At 36.8% G+C, this 17,049-nt stretch overlaps 2 protein-coding genes and 1 pseudogene across 2 annotated transcripts; all 3 read right to left on the bottom strand.

Annotated features, from left to right (window-relative positions):
* Nucleotides 1-5,886: 5,886 nt before the first annotated feature.
* LOC111496747 (ethylene-responsive transcription factor ERF011-like) lies at nt 5,887-6,941 on the bottom strand. The gene has a single exon (XM_023147235.1). The coding sequence runs from the start codon at nt 6,782-6,784 to the stop codon at nt 6,116-6,118; it is 669 nt and encodes a 222-aa protein (XP_023003003.1). The 5' UTR covers nt 6,785-6,941; the 3' UTR covers nt 5,887-6,115.
* Nucleotides 6,942-9,466: 2,525 nt separating this feature from the next.
* LOC111497420 lies at nt 9,467-13,770 on the bottom strand (annotated as a pseudogene).
* Nucleotides 13,478-16,796, bottom strand: LOC111496743 (probable inactive receptor kinase At5g67200). The gene is made up of 2 exons (XM_023147230.1): nt 15,192-16,796; nt 13,478-14,510 (listed from the first exon to the last, which is right to left on the bottom strand). The coding sequence occupies exons 1-2, from the start codon at nt 16,627-16,629 to the stop codon at nt 13,960-13,962; spliced, it is 1,989 nt and encodes a 662-aa protein (XP_023002998.1). The 5' UTR covers nt 16,630-16,796; the 3' UTR covers nt 13,478-13,959.
* Nucleotides 16,797-17,049: the final 253 nt, after the last annotated feature.

Below are 17,049 nucleotides of genomic sequence, written 5' to 3'. Positions count from 1 at the left end.
TCAGATCCCACATTTTTTTCTTTTTTTTTTTTTTTTTTTTTTTTTTTGGAAGGCCGAGTTTTAGTGTGTGGGTACGTTTTTCTTCTTCTTCTTCTTCTTCTTCTTCTTCTGCTTCTCCTAAGTTGTTTGGGTGGGCTTAGCCGAAAGCCTCACACCACGTCCATCCTTAATGCCCTTCTTTCAACTCCCTTATAATTCATTGCCTCGCTCGCTCGCTCTCTCTCTCTCTCTCTCTCTCTCTCACTCTTTATTTATTTATTTATAGAATTAAAATTGTATTATGCTAAGAGGTAGATTATTTATTTGTTATTGGCGGGTTCACAGGAAAACACGAGGGGTACGTACAATAGTATCATAATACAATACACTACACAATACACAATACACGATACAATTTGGGAGAGATTAAACAAAACGAAAGAAAAAGAAGAGAAAAAAAAAAAGAAGCATCTTTTTGTTGGACAACTTTCCCACGTTAGCGAAATCGAAAACCCATTCTCTCTCTTTGTCTCTCTCATACTCCATTTGTGTTACCCAATAATGGAAATAGACAGCGGAAGGACTCAGAAAGATACCTAATTACTCAATTTCCTCAAATATCTTATTAATCATTCATCATTCACCTCAAACTCACTTCCCTTATTTGTTTAGTTATTTTTTTACTTTTTACTTTTTACATTTTACTTGCCCAATACACACTTTAACCTTTGCGTTAGTTATGTTCCTAAATACTTTAACCCACCCCTAGTTGGAATGAAGATGGATGCCAAATGGTGTGAGCCCCATCCATATCTATATATGTATGGTTTCCCCCAAGCCATTCAATTGGCTGTCACCTTTCTTTGTGTTTTCTTCCATCCTAAATTCATCATTCATATGCTTTAAATGGATAAGAAAATAGTCGATGCTTTTTTACCGTTAAATAATGAAAATAAAAAGAAAAGAAAAAAGTGGGAGTCCTGTGGGCAATGGGGTGATGGTTTGTTCAGTAAAGGATGAGTGTGGAATAGGAATCAGCTCCCCTTCACCAATTATATATGGGAACTCTTCAACCCTTTGCAGCTTACGTGTAATCCAGATTTCCTGTGTTTTAAAAATTCTACAACATATTTATTATGAAATGAAATACAATTTAATGAACTTTGTCACAACAATAACATATTTATTAATATATTGTTTTGGGTTGTTGTCCACCTTTGTAGACCCGTGTGGTGTTCAAAGTGTGAGCCATTTTTTTAAAAGTCGGTGAAGAATTAAAATTGGGGTTTAAAAACGTGAAAAATAAACCAAAGAAATGGGGAGGAAGAAAGCATGACACTTTTGTAAAGAAAAAGAAAAAGAAAAAGTAAATAGTATCAAATTTAAGGGTGAGAGTGAGAAAAGGGAAATTGGAATAATGTTAAAATTAATTTATTTAATAAAAAAAAGTCACATCGTAGCTTCCTTCCCTCCCAGAAACACCTCTTCCTCGTATTTCTTTCCCACGCGCCTCTCTCTGTCTCTTTTATCTCTCTATTTCTATTTTATATTTATTTTTCCTCTTTTAATCTCTGTTTCAAATTTTTGTATTTTTCCCACTTGCTAAAAATATCCAACTTCTCAAATTCTGGTTTTTGTGCAATCATTTTGAATTCCTCTCTTTTTTTTTTTTTTTTTTTGAAATGAACCAATAAATTAATTTGGAAGAAAGCATTAAAATAAAAAGTACTCCACAATTGAGTGCTCACTAGATAAAGAAACACAAGCTTTGGGAAAAAAATAAAAGAACAAAATTGTTTATATTGTTTCACTAAAAATAGATAAGACAGTTGTTAAAGATTATTAAAAAAGAAAAAAAAAAAAGAAAAGAAAAGACGAGGAGCGTGGGAGACACTGAACAGAAGTCGCGTACACTTAATCCTGGGCTCAAAAATCCCTCAAACCCACTCGACCATACGATAAAAACAATAGATTCGTCGGATTTAGAGAGATAGCATCATCCTTGACATCATCCAAAAATATTATATTCCATTTTTAAAAATGAAGTTTTGTTATGAATTTAAACTAAAATAATGGCAATAATTTTCCCATATTCTGTGAACAAAAAAGAAAATTATAATATAAAATAGGGAGAATGAGTTGGGAGTAGATGCTCCATCCATAATTTTTATATTTCTCGGGTACGCTCATAATTTATTTATTTTTTATTTTTTTTTTTTTTGTAAGGAGGGAAGAACCAATTTCCATTAACAACAATAATAATAAAGAAATGAATTGGATTAGAAAGGTAGAGGGAATTAATTACCGTTTGAAAAAAAAAAAAGAAAAAGAAAAAGAAAAAACCTAAGTGAGACAAAAGAAGAGGCCACGTCACGAGTAGCCGACAAATTCCTCAAAATCTGAATTGTGTGGCTCGGCTCGTGAGAAACGTGTGAAGGAGGTTCCCATAATGGAAGGGGGACGAGGGTAAGTGATGGGAGGGTGGATTGTTGTGCAAGTGGAAAACAGTACCTGTAGCCCAGGCCCACCTCTCACTTTCTCTTGGGGGTGGGGATGCCCACCAGGCCCACTCTCTCTATTATTATTCCTCCTTACCCTCTTCCCCTTCCTCTTCCTCTCCCTAATTTCACCCCCTAAATAATAAAACTCTTCTTCATCTTATAATCACACACTTCCTCCTCATTTTCTATTCACGTACCAAAAACTGGTTTATACACATGTCTCTCTTAATTTAGTTTCTATATGGTTTTCAATTTATAGGAAAAAAATTATATTTGATTTTATTAGGTGTTCAATTATTACAACATGGGTAAATCAAGGGATTCAGCTAAATCTTTGAAGTATGGCAACATACATATTTTATTTTTGGTGGGGGTAGCTAAGATTTGGGATACTTACCAATTCAAATCCCAAATGTTTATGAACCCAACCACTTATGAGTACCATTAACACCAATTTCAATTGGTTCTTCGTTATAACTAAAAATATTATTATTATATTTTTTTTCCTTGTTTCATAAATGAAAGATCCGAAAGTTTTTGATACGAGATTTAAATAGGAACCCCCACAAATAATTAAGAACATATAGATATGGATTTAGTGAAATAGTTTGAGTGGGACATGGGCTATAAATATAGTTGGTATTGTATCATAATATGTAGGTATTTTGAAATGGACACCTCCTAAGTGCTATATACTACAATAGGATGCATTTCCAATTACAGAAAGTTTTTACATTATTGGACCTGCCAGTTGTGTTTACTTTAATGCTAAATCACCATCACCTGCCTAGCCTCTTAAATCTCCCACCTTCTATTCAATTTACACAACTTTTTTATTTCTACCTTTTAATTCATTTAATTTTTTCTTATTAATTGACTACATAAATTTTAATTCCATCCACTAAAATTAAAATTTGCAAACAAATAATTGATATTTAATTATTGTACATATTCAGAAGTACCATATTTAATATCTTTACTGAATACATAAAACCCAGCATTCAAAGGAGATAGAAAAGTCTTTATTTATATAATTATTAAAAAAAAAGATTATATTGTTTGGGAGAAGAAAAAATAATGGAGAAAAGATTTAATATAAGATAGTACAAATGTTTGGGTACTTTCATAGTACTTATATTATGAAAGTCTCTTTAGGTGGTCTTCCTACTTTTCTCATTTACTATAAAATTTAATGCAAAATTTATTAACTTCTGCACTTCTCATATTCCCACATAATGATAATAAACTATTTAAATTGAAAAATCTCCCAAATGTTTGGTAGGAAGTGTTTTTAGGATATTCAAATAGTTCATAGCTTTTATAAGAAAGAAAGAAAAAGTATTTATATGCGCTAAAATCCTTAATAGTAATTAAAATGTATTTTAAGTTGGTGAGATTTAAATTCTCATGTTTCATTTTCATGGTTAAAAAAAAAAAGTAAAGAACAATTATGGATTGCAGAGGTTTTCAACCTTTGTACTATTAAATTTGATTCAAGCAATAATGTTCTATTTGTCAACAAAATAATAATAATAATAATAATAATAATAATAATAATAATAATGTTGTAGAAATTCATAGTTCTAATTATTGAATGATAATAATCATATCACCTTTTCACATCAATATAAATGATGTTACCTTATTTGAATCTTCAAAATTTAAGCCTATAATTATGAGCGTCAAGAAAGTTGTATAATTGGTTGGGAGAAATAATAATGTCTATTCATTTATATTCAATTTTTTTAGTTGAAAGATTCGGATGAAAACATATGTTTACCATCCCCTTACTGCCACCTAGATTTATTCTAAACCTTAAAAACATCATAATAATCTAATTAACCATTTAATTTAATTAACACAATACACTCATATAAGTTCATAAGTTAGTCTTTAAATATAATGACTTCCAACGATTACCGAAACAAAATTGAGTCGGACATAACATTGATATCTATAGTTATATTGGTTTATCTATAGTTATATTGTTTTTAATAAATTAAACATGAATATAATGGTTAATAATACAAAACTTCACATAAATCACGTTAAAAATAAATAAATAAATATCACCTCCTGTCTAAAATGAAATAAATGAAAAGAGTAGAGAATATGATGTGAAGATATGCATCATTAAATTGAGGGATTTGGGGGATTTGGTTATGCTTATATTGTGCTACAATTTGGGAACACTCATGGTTTGTTCTTAACCTCACATGCCCGTTACCTCCCACTTCCTTTGCTCATAAATTGAACAACAGAACACAAAGGTGATTGATGGGAGATCTAATGTCTCCTCCTCCCTTTCCCTTCGTTTCTCAAAACAAAGAATTGAGTTATGAGAGCAGCTGTGTAAGCATAAAGCCCATCATCATATGAAGCCCACGGCATTCCATTGGCTCCTTGGCCCTTTGTTCAATCCTCTTTTTATCCAAATCCTGACACAAAATCAGAAAAGTTGCCACCAGCATATTAATATCCATCATAATCTAATCTAGTATAGTATAACAATTGAGAGTTGAAGCTTAAATTCAATCCATCCAATTGAAATAAGGAAAAGGCCATTACTTTTTTTTTTTTTTTTTTAAAAAAAAAACCAAAATTCCTCAATTCCTCAATTTTTGGATGAGCCCTCAAATTTGAATGATGATACGGAGGGAGGGGACAATAAAGTAGGCATTGCAATCCATTTCAATTAGTTATGTCAAATCCATCCCCCATTCTTTGATTTTTCTTTTTTTGGATTTGCCCTTCTTAATATATGTATATTAACTTATTCGCTGTCTCCATACATCAAGATGATGGATTATGTCTTAATATAATTTAATTCAATCTCTAAACATGGAACCACAACCCAAAGCATAGGTCCATAGGATGGAATTAAAATTTGAAGAGAGAATTTGAGCAATATTTTAAGAAAAAAGGAAAGCCAAGTAAGGGAGGGTGAAGGGTGGTGGGAGCTGGTATGCTAGTTGCTACCCACCTACCTACCGACTGTAGTGGCGCTTCTTTTTAGCGTCCGGCTGGAGCTGGACCCGGACCCTTGTCTCCACTTCATTCAATGTCAAACACTCCCCATTCCCCCATAATACAATACAATCAAATTCAAATAATTGACCCCAACAACGACCAATTTAATATTTATAATAATACAAGCATTTCATTTCATTTCATCTCAACTCAACTCAAAAAATCTCATTAATCATCGTATCATCATCAATCATCAACCCTCCTTGGTAAGCAAACTACAAAATACTTAACTTCTCCAAAATCTTATCGCTTCGGTGGTGGCTTTTTGTAGGCCCCTCCTTCCTTCCTTCCTTCCTTCCTTCCTTCCTTCCTTCCTCCCCTCCCCTCCCCCTTCTTTTTCCGACCTTTTCTCGAGAAAATCAATTCCTCGATTCAATTTGTCAACAAAGGAAGAAATTGAATTCCATCATTCATCATAACTGAGTTCCTAACTTAATGTACATTCTTTCATAATATTTCTACATCCGCCAAAATTTCTTTTTGCTAAAACAAATAAATAAACCCTAACGCAGAGAAAGAGACAGANAGACAGAGACAGAGAGACAGAGACAGCCAAATCATGAGACCACAAAACGCAGCATACCTCGGCGGCGCGTGTTGGCGCCTCAATCACACAAAATTCTCTTCCCTTTCACTCTCTCCCTATCCGCTTCTTCAATTTCTTCTTCCGGGTCGGGTAATTTGTTCAAATCCACCCGATCCAAATACCCGCCGTACCCTTTACTCTCTGCCGGACACGCCGATGCCTGTCGCACATGGCTCCGATGCTGGTGTTGCCTTTGGTGATCACCTACCGAACTCTCCAGAGCATCCACTCGAGCTCCCACCTCCGTCGCTTTCTTCCGAATGGAAGCCGCCGACATGTCCCCGCCACAACCGCCGCTCATTCCGCGGCCTTCCCCGGCCAACAACTCGGGGAAATTAAGTCTGGCGGAGGGACCTCTGAGGTAAAAGACTGCCGTATCGTAAGCCCTAGCGGCGGCGACAGGAGAAGAGTAAGAGCCGAGCCAAATCCTAGAGCGCTTATTGGGCTCTCTAATCTCAGCCACCCACTTCCCCCACTTCCTCATCCTTATCCCTTTGTAGGGCCTCTGATTGTCAACCCCTCTCTTTCTGGTGGCCTCGCGGCCTGCCTCTGCTACACCGTCCATGCCCGCAGAATCCCAAATCTGAGCTCTCCCCTTGGCTAACCCGAAATCTGAATCTGAATCAGAATCAGAATCTTCATGAAAAAAGGAAAAAGGGGGATCGGATTGAGGAGGAGCTATGGGCATGAATTTTGAGAAACAAGAGAGAAGGGCTTGAGTTTGGGTCTTGCAACCTCCATTCCCCTTCTTTGCTTTTACTACCCACTGCTATGCTACTCCTCCTTTGCCACCGAGTTTGTCATCTCGATTAACCCTCCACGTTCATTTTCTTTTATTTTTTTCCGTATCCGACCAAATTAGAAATTAAAGGTTTATATTTATGTGCGCCTAAACTTAAATTCACCGACAAAATCTCAACTTCTTGTCCGTAATTTTTATTTTTTTCATTTTTGTAAAACTTTTTAACTTTTAACAACATTATTTTAGATATTTAATTTTAACTTACTTTTTCTTATTATAATATAAATGAATATATAAATTACTTAGTATAGTGAAACCAAACCGTTAAATAAATTAAGACAAGGATTATAAAAATATAAAAAAAATATATATATATATATATATATATTAATTATTTGAGATGAGAAGGAGTATAGTTTGAGATTCAGTCATTGAATAATATAGGTAGAGTGGATACGATTATGTATTTTAGTAAAAAAAATATATAATTTAACGTAATTGGTGATAGTGGCGGTGGTGGAGGGATGGTGGGAGTGGGACTGTCATTTTGTGTGGAACCTCAACTGGACTTCAAATACTTTTTTTATTACTTAATATTTCCATTGTTAGAGTTGATGGTCCACTAAGATTATTACTATTTTACTAAATTACTTCAAACCCATAAATATGCTCCACTCAATTCACAAACTCTTACTTTTTTTTTTTTTTTTTTTTATAAAAAAAATCATTTCATATATTTTTATATTTTTAAAATCGTGGAAGAAATGCAAATTATAACAAAAGTTGAGAAGAAAATAAAATTGAAACGTAAAGATAGAAATTAGGTAATGGAGAGGGTGAGAGAAAAATAAATAATGGAAAGAAGACGGAAGGTCGGTCGGTGGTTGGTGGTTGGTGGTTGCTGGGCGGATACCGTTGGAGGCGATCGACGTATCTGCGGAAAAACGTTTTGTTTCTCAATCCCTGCTTCTGTTGCCCGTAATTGAGGGTCTTTTTGGGTATTTCACTATCTCATATCCTCTATATTTTCTTAAGCGGAAGATCCTAAATATTTTCATTAAATTGATATCTTAAGAATAAATCCAAGTTTAGTTTTTTTTATAAAAAAATTAAAAAAACTAAATATATAAAAAAGACTTTTTTGTTTTTGTTTTTATTCTTTAATTCTAATCCTGAGTTCTCTTTTTTTTTTTTTTTTTTATATTTTATTTTAACAAGTTATTTATGACATTTTTAGCATGTTTGGTTCTTTTTCACATAGATCACCGTCCTAAAATTATTTCAAGTATCAAATACTTTTAAACTTTAGGGTTCCTATAATTGAGCTACAGTCACATTATTAACATAGATAGTGACTATTAATTTTTTAACTATCATGTTCTCTTGATAACTCTCATTTGGATGTAGTCTTGATTCATTCATTTACTATTTTTTAAAACTTTAACGAGAAAAGTTTAAGAGTGAAGATTTGATCTACTAATATTTTAATTCTTCCTAAAGTTGAAGCTTTTGTCATGTGATGGAAGTGTCTATAAGGACACATCTCGACAATACAATTTTAAGTGATCGATGTCTTCCTTTCTTTATGAAATAAAGGAAATTTGATTCTATCAACGCTAACAAGATTCAACATAAGAGGACGAGGGAGACATGGGCCAAGGTGATTAAGATAGGATTCGTAGTCAAAAATAAAAGGCAACAATCTTTGTGAAATTAAGAAGTAAACACATTTATCACGTGATTCCTTAAANTTACGATAAAGCATGACATGAAAGTTTTTTTTTTTTTTTTTTTTTTTTTTTTTTTTTTTGCAATATTAAGCGATTAATATTTGTTAAGATATCATTACTAAGCCAATGCGTCAAGCCCAATAATTATACTAGCTAATTGTTTATATATTTTAAGAAAAAAAATTAAGTATTTTAAGAATAAATCGTCTAGTAGTCTTTGCTTAAATATCCCTGCTCGTGTAGTCTTTTTTTTTATTTTTATAATTTTAAATTGACAAAATATTAATTAAAAATGAAGCTTCTTTTAGTACAATAATTTTTTCATGAATTAAGTGTTGAAATTACAATAGGTTAGGTACGTCCTTCAATTATTGTTTTTATATAAATTGGAAAGAAGAAATAAAGAAAGGTGAAAGATATATTTATTTTTTGGAATTTTGTTATTTGAAAGAGAAAAAAAAAAAACATGAAATAAATTAAATTAAAATAAAAATAGAAAGCATTAAATAAAGTAGTTGTTGGCCATCGTGGGACGGGTTTTAAAGAAATGGGTTTTAAGAAAGGCCCTCAATTTATTTGACTTTCAACCTTCAAATTTGATAATAACTCATTTTTATTTCAACGCTATCATTTTCCCTTCCCTTTCTTTTTAATGCTCAACCATCAATGCTATCCTTACTTTATAATATAAAGAATTACATTTACTTTATAATCCCCATCTAAAATATGTCCAACATCAAGAACAATGAATCAAATTCTAAAGTTCTTTGTTCTTTTTTGGGTTAGAAAATTTGAAAATCTTGAAGAAGAATATGAATTCAATGCTTTTGACTGAACCCACTACCATTCAAATTCTGTCTCCCCAATTACTGTATTGTTCATTTCAATTTCTTGCGCATGCCCATTCGGGATTTTGGGTACCTAAATCCTGGGTTAAGCAAAACATTTGGAGGCATGACGTATATACAAGCCTGTAGAAGGATACTCCAACCGCATGCCCTCCCCAGGAGGTGACGAGTACAGAATTGTGCCTTGCAGATGGTTCAATGCTCCAGTTGAACAGGCAGTATCCTGCACCCATTCATTGCAAGTGCACATTTCACACAACATAACACTGGAATGCTCAGACACCTTTTCATATGAAAAGCTTACTTTCGCTTTAAATCTCTCCTATGAGAAAGACTCAATGGGCTGACATGAAAGAATGTAAGCAACAGACCAACACGCCAACTTCGAATGATTATTTACACCAATGAAATAGTATCCTGGAATATCTAAAAAGCAGCACGTCTTGGGAATGGTTAGGGATATAAGAATCCAAAATAGTTCAAAGCCATATGGATGATAATGTCGGTAGTGCAGAGAGCTGCATATAATTAACGTAAATAAGCGCAGAATGGAGTGTCTGATCCATGAATCCCGACGCTAACTGCATATAATTATTTACACCAATGAAATAGTATCCTAGGCTCCTGCTAGCCGATATTGTCTTCTTTGAGCTTTCCCTCTCGAACTTCCCCTCAAGGCTTTAAAATGTGTATGCTAAGGGAAGGTTTCCACACCCTTGTAAATGGTGGTTTGTTCTCCTCCCAAACCAATGTAGGACATCACAACCCACCCCCTTCGGGGCCCAGCGTCCTCGCTGACACTCTTTCCTTCCTCCAATCGATGTAGGACCGCCCCCAAATCCACCCCCTTTGTGGCCCAGCGTCCTTACTGGCACACCACCTTGTGTCTACCACCCTTCGGGGAATAGCGAGAAAGCTGACACATCGTCCGGTGTCTGGCTCTGATACCATTTGTAAAGGTGTGAAAACCTTCTCTTAGCAGACGTGTTTTAAAGCCTTGAGAGGAAGCCCGAAAAGGAAAGTCCAAAGAGGACAATATCTGCTAACGGCAGGCCTGGGTCTGGCTCTGATACCATTTGTAACAACCCGTTGTTTTAATGTGATTCATTACCCAGCATAGAAATCTTTTGATACCTAGGCTAGGTGTACCTCAAGTAGTCCACTAATAGAACAAATTTCCTGTAGAGGAATAAGTTGAAAAAGAGTGAGGAGGCTTGAGAAGCATATATTTCTATATTACATCAGCATTTCTTCATCCTTTCAATTTCTAATCTTACAAGCAGCAGAGGAGAGAGGAGGAGACCCAAAACACTTTCTAACCCCCTTCTTATAATTAGTATTAGCAGCTTTGAAAGAGCGACCAATTGAAACAAAGATTCAGAAGAAAAACGAATTGGATCAAAGAGGTTTGTATAAAACAAATTAGATAAAGGATCTGTAGGGAAGAAAAATGAACTGCCATTTAAAAATGAATTTAGAAGGTCAAATTCTAGTTTTTCTTTTTGGGAAAAAATATTAAAATAACAAGTCAAAAGATTCTTGAGATGCTTGAGATTAGAGTTAGTTCTCTTTCCATAAATGTATACACAACTAGAAAATGGCTAGCAGAAGGAAGTTAAACCATGAACTAGAACTGTTTAGTGTTATGGCAGCAATAATAGTGGTCCACCTTATTTTTAAGGTCAATGAATGACCAGTAATGCTTAAAGGTAAAAATAACGAATCAAACTCAGAGTTCCAGATTTCAAAGAAATGAAGAGTATGTCGAGAGTTCCCTGAAGTTGTAACTTCAACAGGGCTAAATTCTTCTTCCATGTTCCTTTTGCATATTTCCTTTGATCAATTATATGATTTTCTTATCCAAAAACATGAAAAATACAGAAGCAGGGAACAAGTACTTACATTTACTGCATGCATTGCACCAATGGCAGACTGCTGGTCCGAGAATACAGCAAATGCAAATGGCTGTAACCACACACACACAAAAAAAAAAAAAAAAAAAAAAAAAAAAAAAAAAAAAAAAAAAAAAAAAAAAAAAAAAAAAAAAAAAAAAAAAAAAAAAAAAAAGTAAAAAAATGCATGCACTAGGCTAATCAATAAAATATAAGGTCAACCATCAACACAGTAGTCATAGGTATACTGCACATCAGATATTACATTAGATTTGAAACTGGAGATTACAGTATCGTATTTGTCAATTGAAAACATGGGATATTAATATCCCAGTTTATGGTCTCCACAGCTCATAGCTTAGTCAAAATCCAGTGACTGTCACATATTACCATTATAACCATCCCGGGACCTGAAATTATATTGACCACCTTAAGAACCCTTAAATAAGAATACCAATAACACAATGCAAGCCTGTTTAGGCATTGCCAACAAAGGATTCAGTTTGCTGTCCTGACAACAAAATATAGATGCCTAACGTACAATTCACCATTATCCAATCAAATGGTACAAAAGAAAGCAATAGAATTACATGTGTAACATCATGATCGGAACTTGCATTTGCAGTTTGTGAGCAATGATTTTGTAACAAGAAATTCTAGCAAAAAGATTTGGATTGTTCAAAGTTGAATTTGAGTTGCACAGGCTAAGGAATTTCATCCATAAAAATGACATGAACCATGGCGTATTTGTTGTCCACAACATAAAATCTCTGGTACTTCTTGGCTAAGGCAGATGAGTGGGAACACACTACTTTCCATTGACAGGTAATTAGGTTTGTTTCTCAGGTTTCTTATCTCTAAATTAACATTCAAATATCTGATAAAGATGAATATTAAACAAGCCACAACAAACCAGGTCAAAGCTAATTTTGTTCAACCATGATCATCTCGAACATCTTCAGAAGCCAAAAACGACAGTAACCTAACCAAAAGTCTGTGAACCAGTGTTTAATCTCCATCTTTCAATATTAAACCAGTCCAAATTCAGCCCTAATAAATATTGTCCTCTTTGAATTTTCACTTCCTATCCCCTCAAAACTTCAAAACTTCAAAACGCGTTTCCTGGAGGAGAAATAAGAAAGGCTCTGTTTCCTCTAACAATACCCACCCCTTGGACCCAAAGTTTTCACTGGCGTACAGCCCGTCTGGCATGCTTTACTTGTCCTTCTTTTGGTTTCCCTTATGGGCTTTCCCTTAAAGTTTTAATTGCGATTTTTACCTCTTATAAGTAATACTCCCCCTCTCCAACTGAGGTGGGATTTCACTCTTTTACTCGCCCATAGCCTTTAGAAGCAGAGCTAAGAGCATTTACATGTGTAAGCATCGAGGCACTCAAATTGAAGACTATTCACATTCATAAATTAAAAATAAATAAATAATGCCACAAGGAAAAACAATTTTGAACATTAGAAAAGCAAACTACAACACCTGCGTCGTCTGCGAGGGACTCCGTAGATGAGAGGACTCGTATCCCGGAAATTCCCGGAAGAGATTGTAAATTTCTCGGGGCTTGACATCTTCAAAAAGGCCAGCTATGAATAGGGTTCGGACCTCATTGATGGACGCTGCGTGAGGTAAAAAAAGGAAAGCCATAGGAAGCGAAGGTGGGAGGCTGTTGAGCGAGGTAATGCTGAGACGGCGGTGATGAAGAAGGAGGAAGCTGATAATAGGGATAGTGAGGAGCTTCAAGACCAGAAGCCTGCGACGGTAGTGGCTGTGGTTGAGGTGGTGGCGGAAAGTAGCTCGCCATGCCGTCCATCGGAGTGCTGTCCTCTCCGAGGAAGAAGAGAGAGAGAGAGAGAGCATTGCGATCAAATGGGCTCAGACTAGACGGTAAGCTCCAAACGGCCCAATTTGGAAGATTTAACGATATGGCCCATTATATTTTCCTTCATGTTTTACAATTTTAACCTCAAATTACAGGTTCTTAATTGCATGTGCATTTTTTGGCGCGTTGTTGCTTTTTGAAGAGAATAAAAAAGAGGTGGAGGAGAAGCCTTAAGATAGGAAGAGAAGGGATAAGGATGAAAAGAGGCGCGTGGCAAGGGCATCGCTGGACGCATCCGGGCGGACAGACATGGCTAGTTAAGAGTCAAAGGACAACCTGGCTTTCAGGCTTCAGCCCATATCATCCCCTGTTTTCATACACATTTGGACTTTAAAATGGAGTTTTGCATCAATAATTGTTACATTTAGGAGGTGTGAGAATTGAGAAATAACACCCAATTGTGAGTCACTCACTGACACTACAATTTAAGTTTCATAATGGCCATACCCCTTTCTTTACTACTACTTCACAGACCACACCCGACTCCCTAATAAAGGCCATTAATGAACTAAAAAGCCCCATTTCTGAAGCCTACATATTGATTGCCTCCACTCCTCTCAACAGCCACACCCATATCTTCAAGTCGGAGACGTTGCGTCCTAAATGTCAGATAAAGCTCTCTGTAATCTGGGAGGATTCCTTACGAACTCCGTCCATCAAAGTCTCTACATGGATCATCCTCCTACGACCTTGACCCAGTGAGTCCGACCGAAATGTACAGTTGATAGTTCCTCCTCTTCTTCTCTATTTTGTCTAAGAGTCATTAAAAGCCACTAGATTCACTGTCCTCTGTCATCACACTCTCTTTAATCTCCATTATCATTTTCAAAACTTGCCACATGGGTGGCCTCTGTTCAGGGGATGTCGTACTACACATGCTAGCCACCTCAGTAAGCATTCCAAGTTGGCTACTATCCCCACCATCATCTTCCCTAACTGCCCTTACCCATTCTGGCATATCACTTGGCTCAACAAATGGGTGGTTTGATGGATGTCTTCCTGTCAAAAGCTCCAGCAAGAGGACGCCGAAGGCGTATACATCGCTCTTGTGGGTAGCGTTGCGGCTGGATTTCCGAACTTCAGGTGCCTGGTAGCGTGAAGAATCTGGATCTTCAGGGGACTCTGCCAGAACAGAAAGGCCATAGTCTGTGAGGCAGGCCTCGAAGTCTGCTCCTAGGAGCACATTAGTAGACTTCAAGTTGCCATGGATTAACTTAGAAGCTTGATGTATATAAGCAATGCCTTGTGCTAAATCTTCTGCAATCTTCAAGCATGATGTCCAGTGCAGAGGCTTAGCCCTTGCTGATCGTGAACCTACCACCAACACAGTTGATTAAATGCTTCATAATCACGACTAGTTTGACATTCCAGCAAAGTTTTAGACAAATAATAAGAGTGATCATGCAGAATTCAAATACAGTCCAACAGAAAACCATCCTTTTGACCGTTCAAGATTTTGAAGTGAGCAACCATGCGGCCAGAAGTGGAATGCTGGAATTATTCATAGACAAATATTCCGAAATGAAATTTGGACGTTTTCCATATGCAAAGCCTAACAGCAATTCAAAATATACAATGCAAGACAACTCTGCAACTTTTTTTGGATGGGGGGAAGGGGGCATGTTAAGATGGATTGAATTTACAGGCAGGCAGCGAGTTGGCCTATTCTTTGGCGCATTGCCAGCATTGGCAAAATCGCACAAACAGGCCGAAGGGCATTATTAAAAACACCAGAGCTACTGCTGCAACAGTTTGGAAGAACCAGCGTCATCATCGACTCATCCAATGGCAGACAAAGATCTACTATACCATAAATAATCGTGAAATCACAGATGGAGAATAAAAGAGAAAAGAACTCCGCATACTTTTTACCCCAATCGGACCCACCGACGTCGGACATTTCTTAATTGGATTCGTGAACCTTGATCACACTCGTGAATTGATCAAAACCCAGAAACAGAAGTTCAATAGTAAATACTTACTAAGCTTACTCACCGTGAATGAGGTTGTAAAGACTGCCGTTAGGTTGGTAATCGTAAACCACTAATCTCTCTCCCCTGGCTTGAAAGTAGGCTCTAACTGGTACTAAATTGGGATGGCGAAGTGCACCCACTGCTTCCAAATGCCGGTCGAACACTTCGCTGCTCGTTATGGCGGTCTTAGTTGCATCAAGACGCTTCACCGTTACGATTAACTGGTTGCAGAGCACGGCTTTATATGTAGTTCCCATTGTGCCTCTACCTAGTAGCTCGGCCGAAGCCCTCATTAACTGCTCTAAGCTGAATAACTCTGCCTCCCCTTCACAAAATATAAGACACCCACTCTTATGGGCTTTTGGAATTTCTTCAATTTCTTTCACTTTCGCTTGAAATTCGCCCTTCCTGTCGACTCGCTCGTCGATTGCGGAAGCTGTGAAATAACCGATTTCGGGCTCAAACTGCGCAATTGCTGGCTTTGATACAGTTCGTCTTCTTTGGGTTCTGGCTGCTACGAAGAAACATAAAAGACCTGCTACTAAGACTGCGGCGGCCACTGAAAGCCCCAAAATCATGCTCGTTTCCTTGTGCTTAGCATGAGAGACTGGGGATTGAACTACGTCCTGAGACTGTGCGCTTTGGACAGAAGGGTGAGATGGAGCGGTGGCATTGGAAGCTTCAAAGAATGGAGCGGGTGAATGACATGCCTTGTTGACGATCTCGCCACAGAGATCTGGATTCCAGAAAAATGACGACGTGTTGAAACGTGAGAGAGTGGGAGTCACCGGAACTCGCCCGGTGAGATTGTTCCCCGTGACATTGAAGACTTCAAGATATGATTGATTTAAGGGCGGAATCGTTCCATTGAAACCATTCCATTCGAGAAGGAGCGTAATGAGACGGTCCAACGAGGAAAGCCTCACCGGAAGCGGACCGGTGAAGTTGTTATAGGAAAGATCAAGAGTCTGAAGCCGGTGAAGAGTGAGAATCGACGGCGGAAAAGACCCAACGAAAGAGTTTCGGCCAAGGAACAGAGATTTGAGATTGAAGAGTCCGGATAGGTCAGGAATGGGTCCTTCGAGCGAGTTATTATGCAGGCTGAGGAACCGAAGCTGGTCGAGGTTAGACACTGTGTTTGGAGCCAATATCCCTCGGAGCCCAAACGATTGAAGAACCAAACGAACAACACGACCCTGGACGCACTTCACGCCCTGCCATTGACAGTAATCAAACCGCTCATTGAGAGTATAGAGAAGCTTGTTATCCAAGTCGGCTTTGGACTTGAACGAAAGAAGCGAAACGGCGTCAGACGGCAGCATCAATTCTTCCGGTGGGACAAGCGCCGGCGGCGGAATTTGAAAGGCAAAACTAAAAGAGGCGAAATACGAGAGAGAAAAGAGCAGAACAGAAAATAGAAGTGGAAGGGAAGAGGGGAATGCGGAGGGGTTGGGGTTCATTATCCCGACGGGAGCTCCGAGTCGAGACGGCGGCGGAGAGAAAGAAGGGAGTGATGGAGAAAAAAAAAAAACAAAGAAGAAGGTGATGCGGAGCAGCTGGTGGTGTTGGTAAAAAGCAGTTTCTGGGGGCAATCACGTGAGGGTGGGTCGCAGGGGATGGAGCAAAATTGTTGGGAAGCGTTTGACTCCAATGACTTCAACGGAAATTCCATTTGTATCAATTATTTTTTCTCTTTTTCCGTTTTATTGATAAATTTATAATTATCGATGTGCATCACAAACAAATTTTTTCCTCAAATTTCTACCAAATGAAATAATATTTTTCCCACCCAAAATTTCATGCTGAATTATAAATGGACAAAAAGAAGCTATTATAATTTCTGGAGTCACGTTATAACTATTCCACCATCTTAAAATAAT

The sequence above is a fragment of the Cucurbita maxima genome, unplaced genomic scaffold (genome assembly GCF_002738345.1).
Source record: "Cucurbita maxima cultivar Rimu unplaced genomic scaffold, Cmax_1.0 Cma_Scf00023, whole genome shotgun sequence".
In the NCBI taxonomy this organism is placed as follows: Eukaryota; Viridiplantae; Streptophyta; class Magnoliopsida; order Cucurbitales; family Cucurbitaceae; genus Cucurbita; species Cucurbita maxima.
The sequence above is the reverse complement of the archived record's forward strand: the minus strand, read 5'-3'. Positions and strand labels throughout refer to the sequence as shown.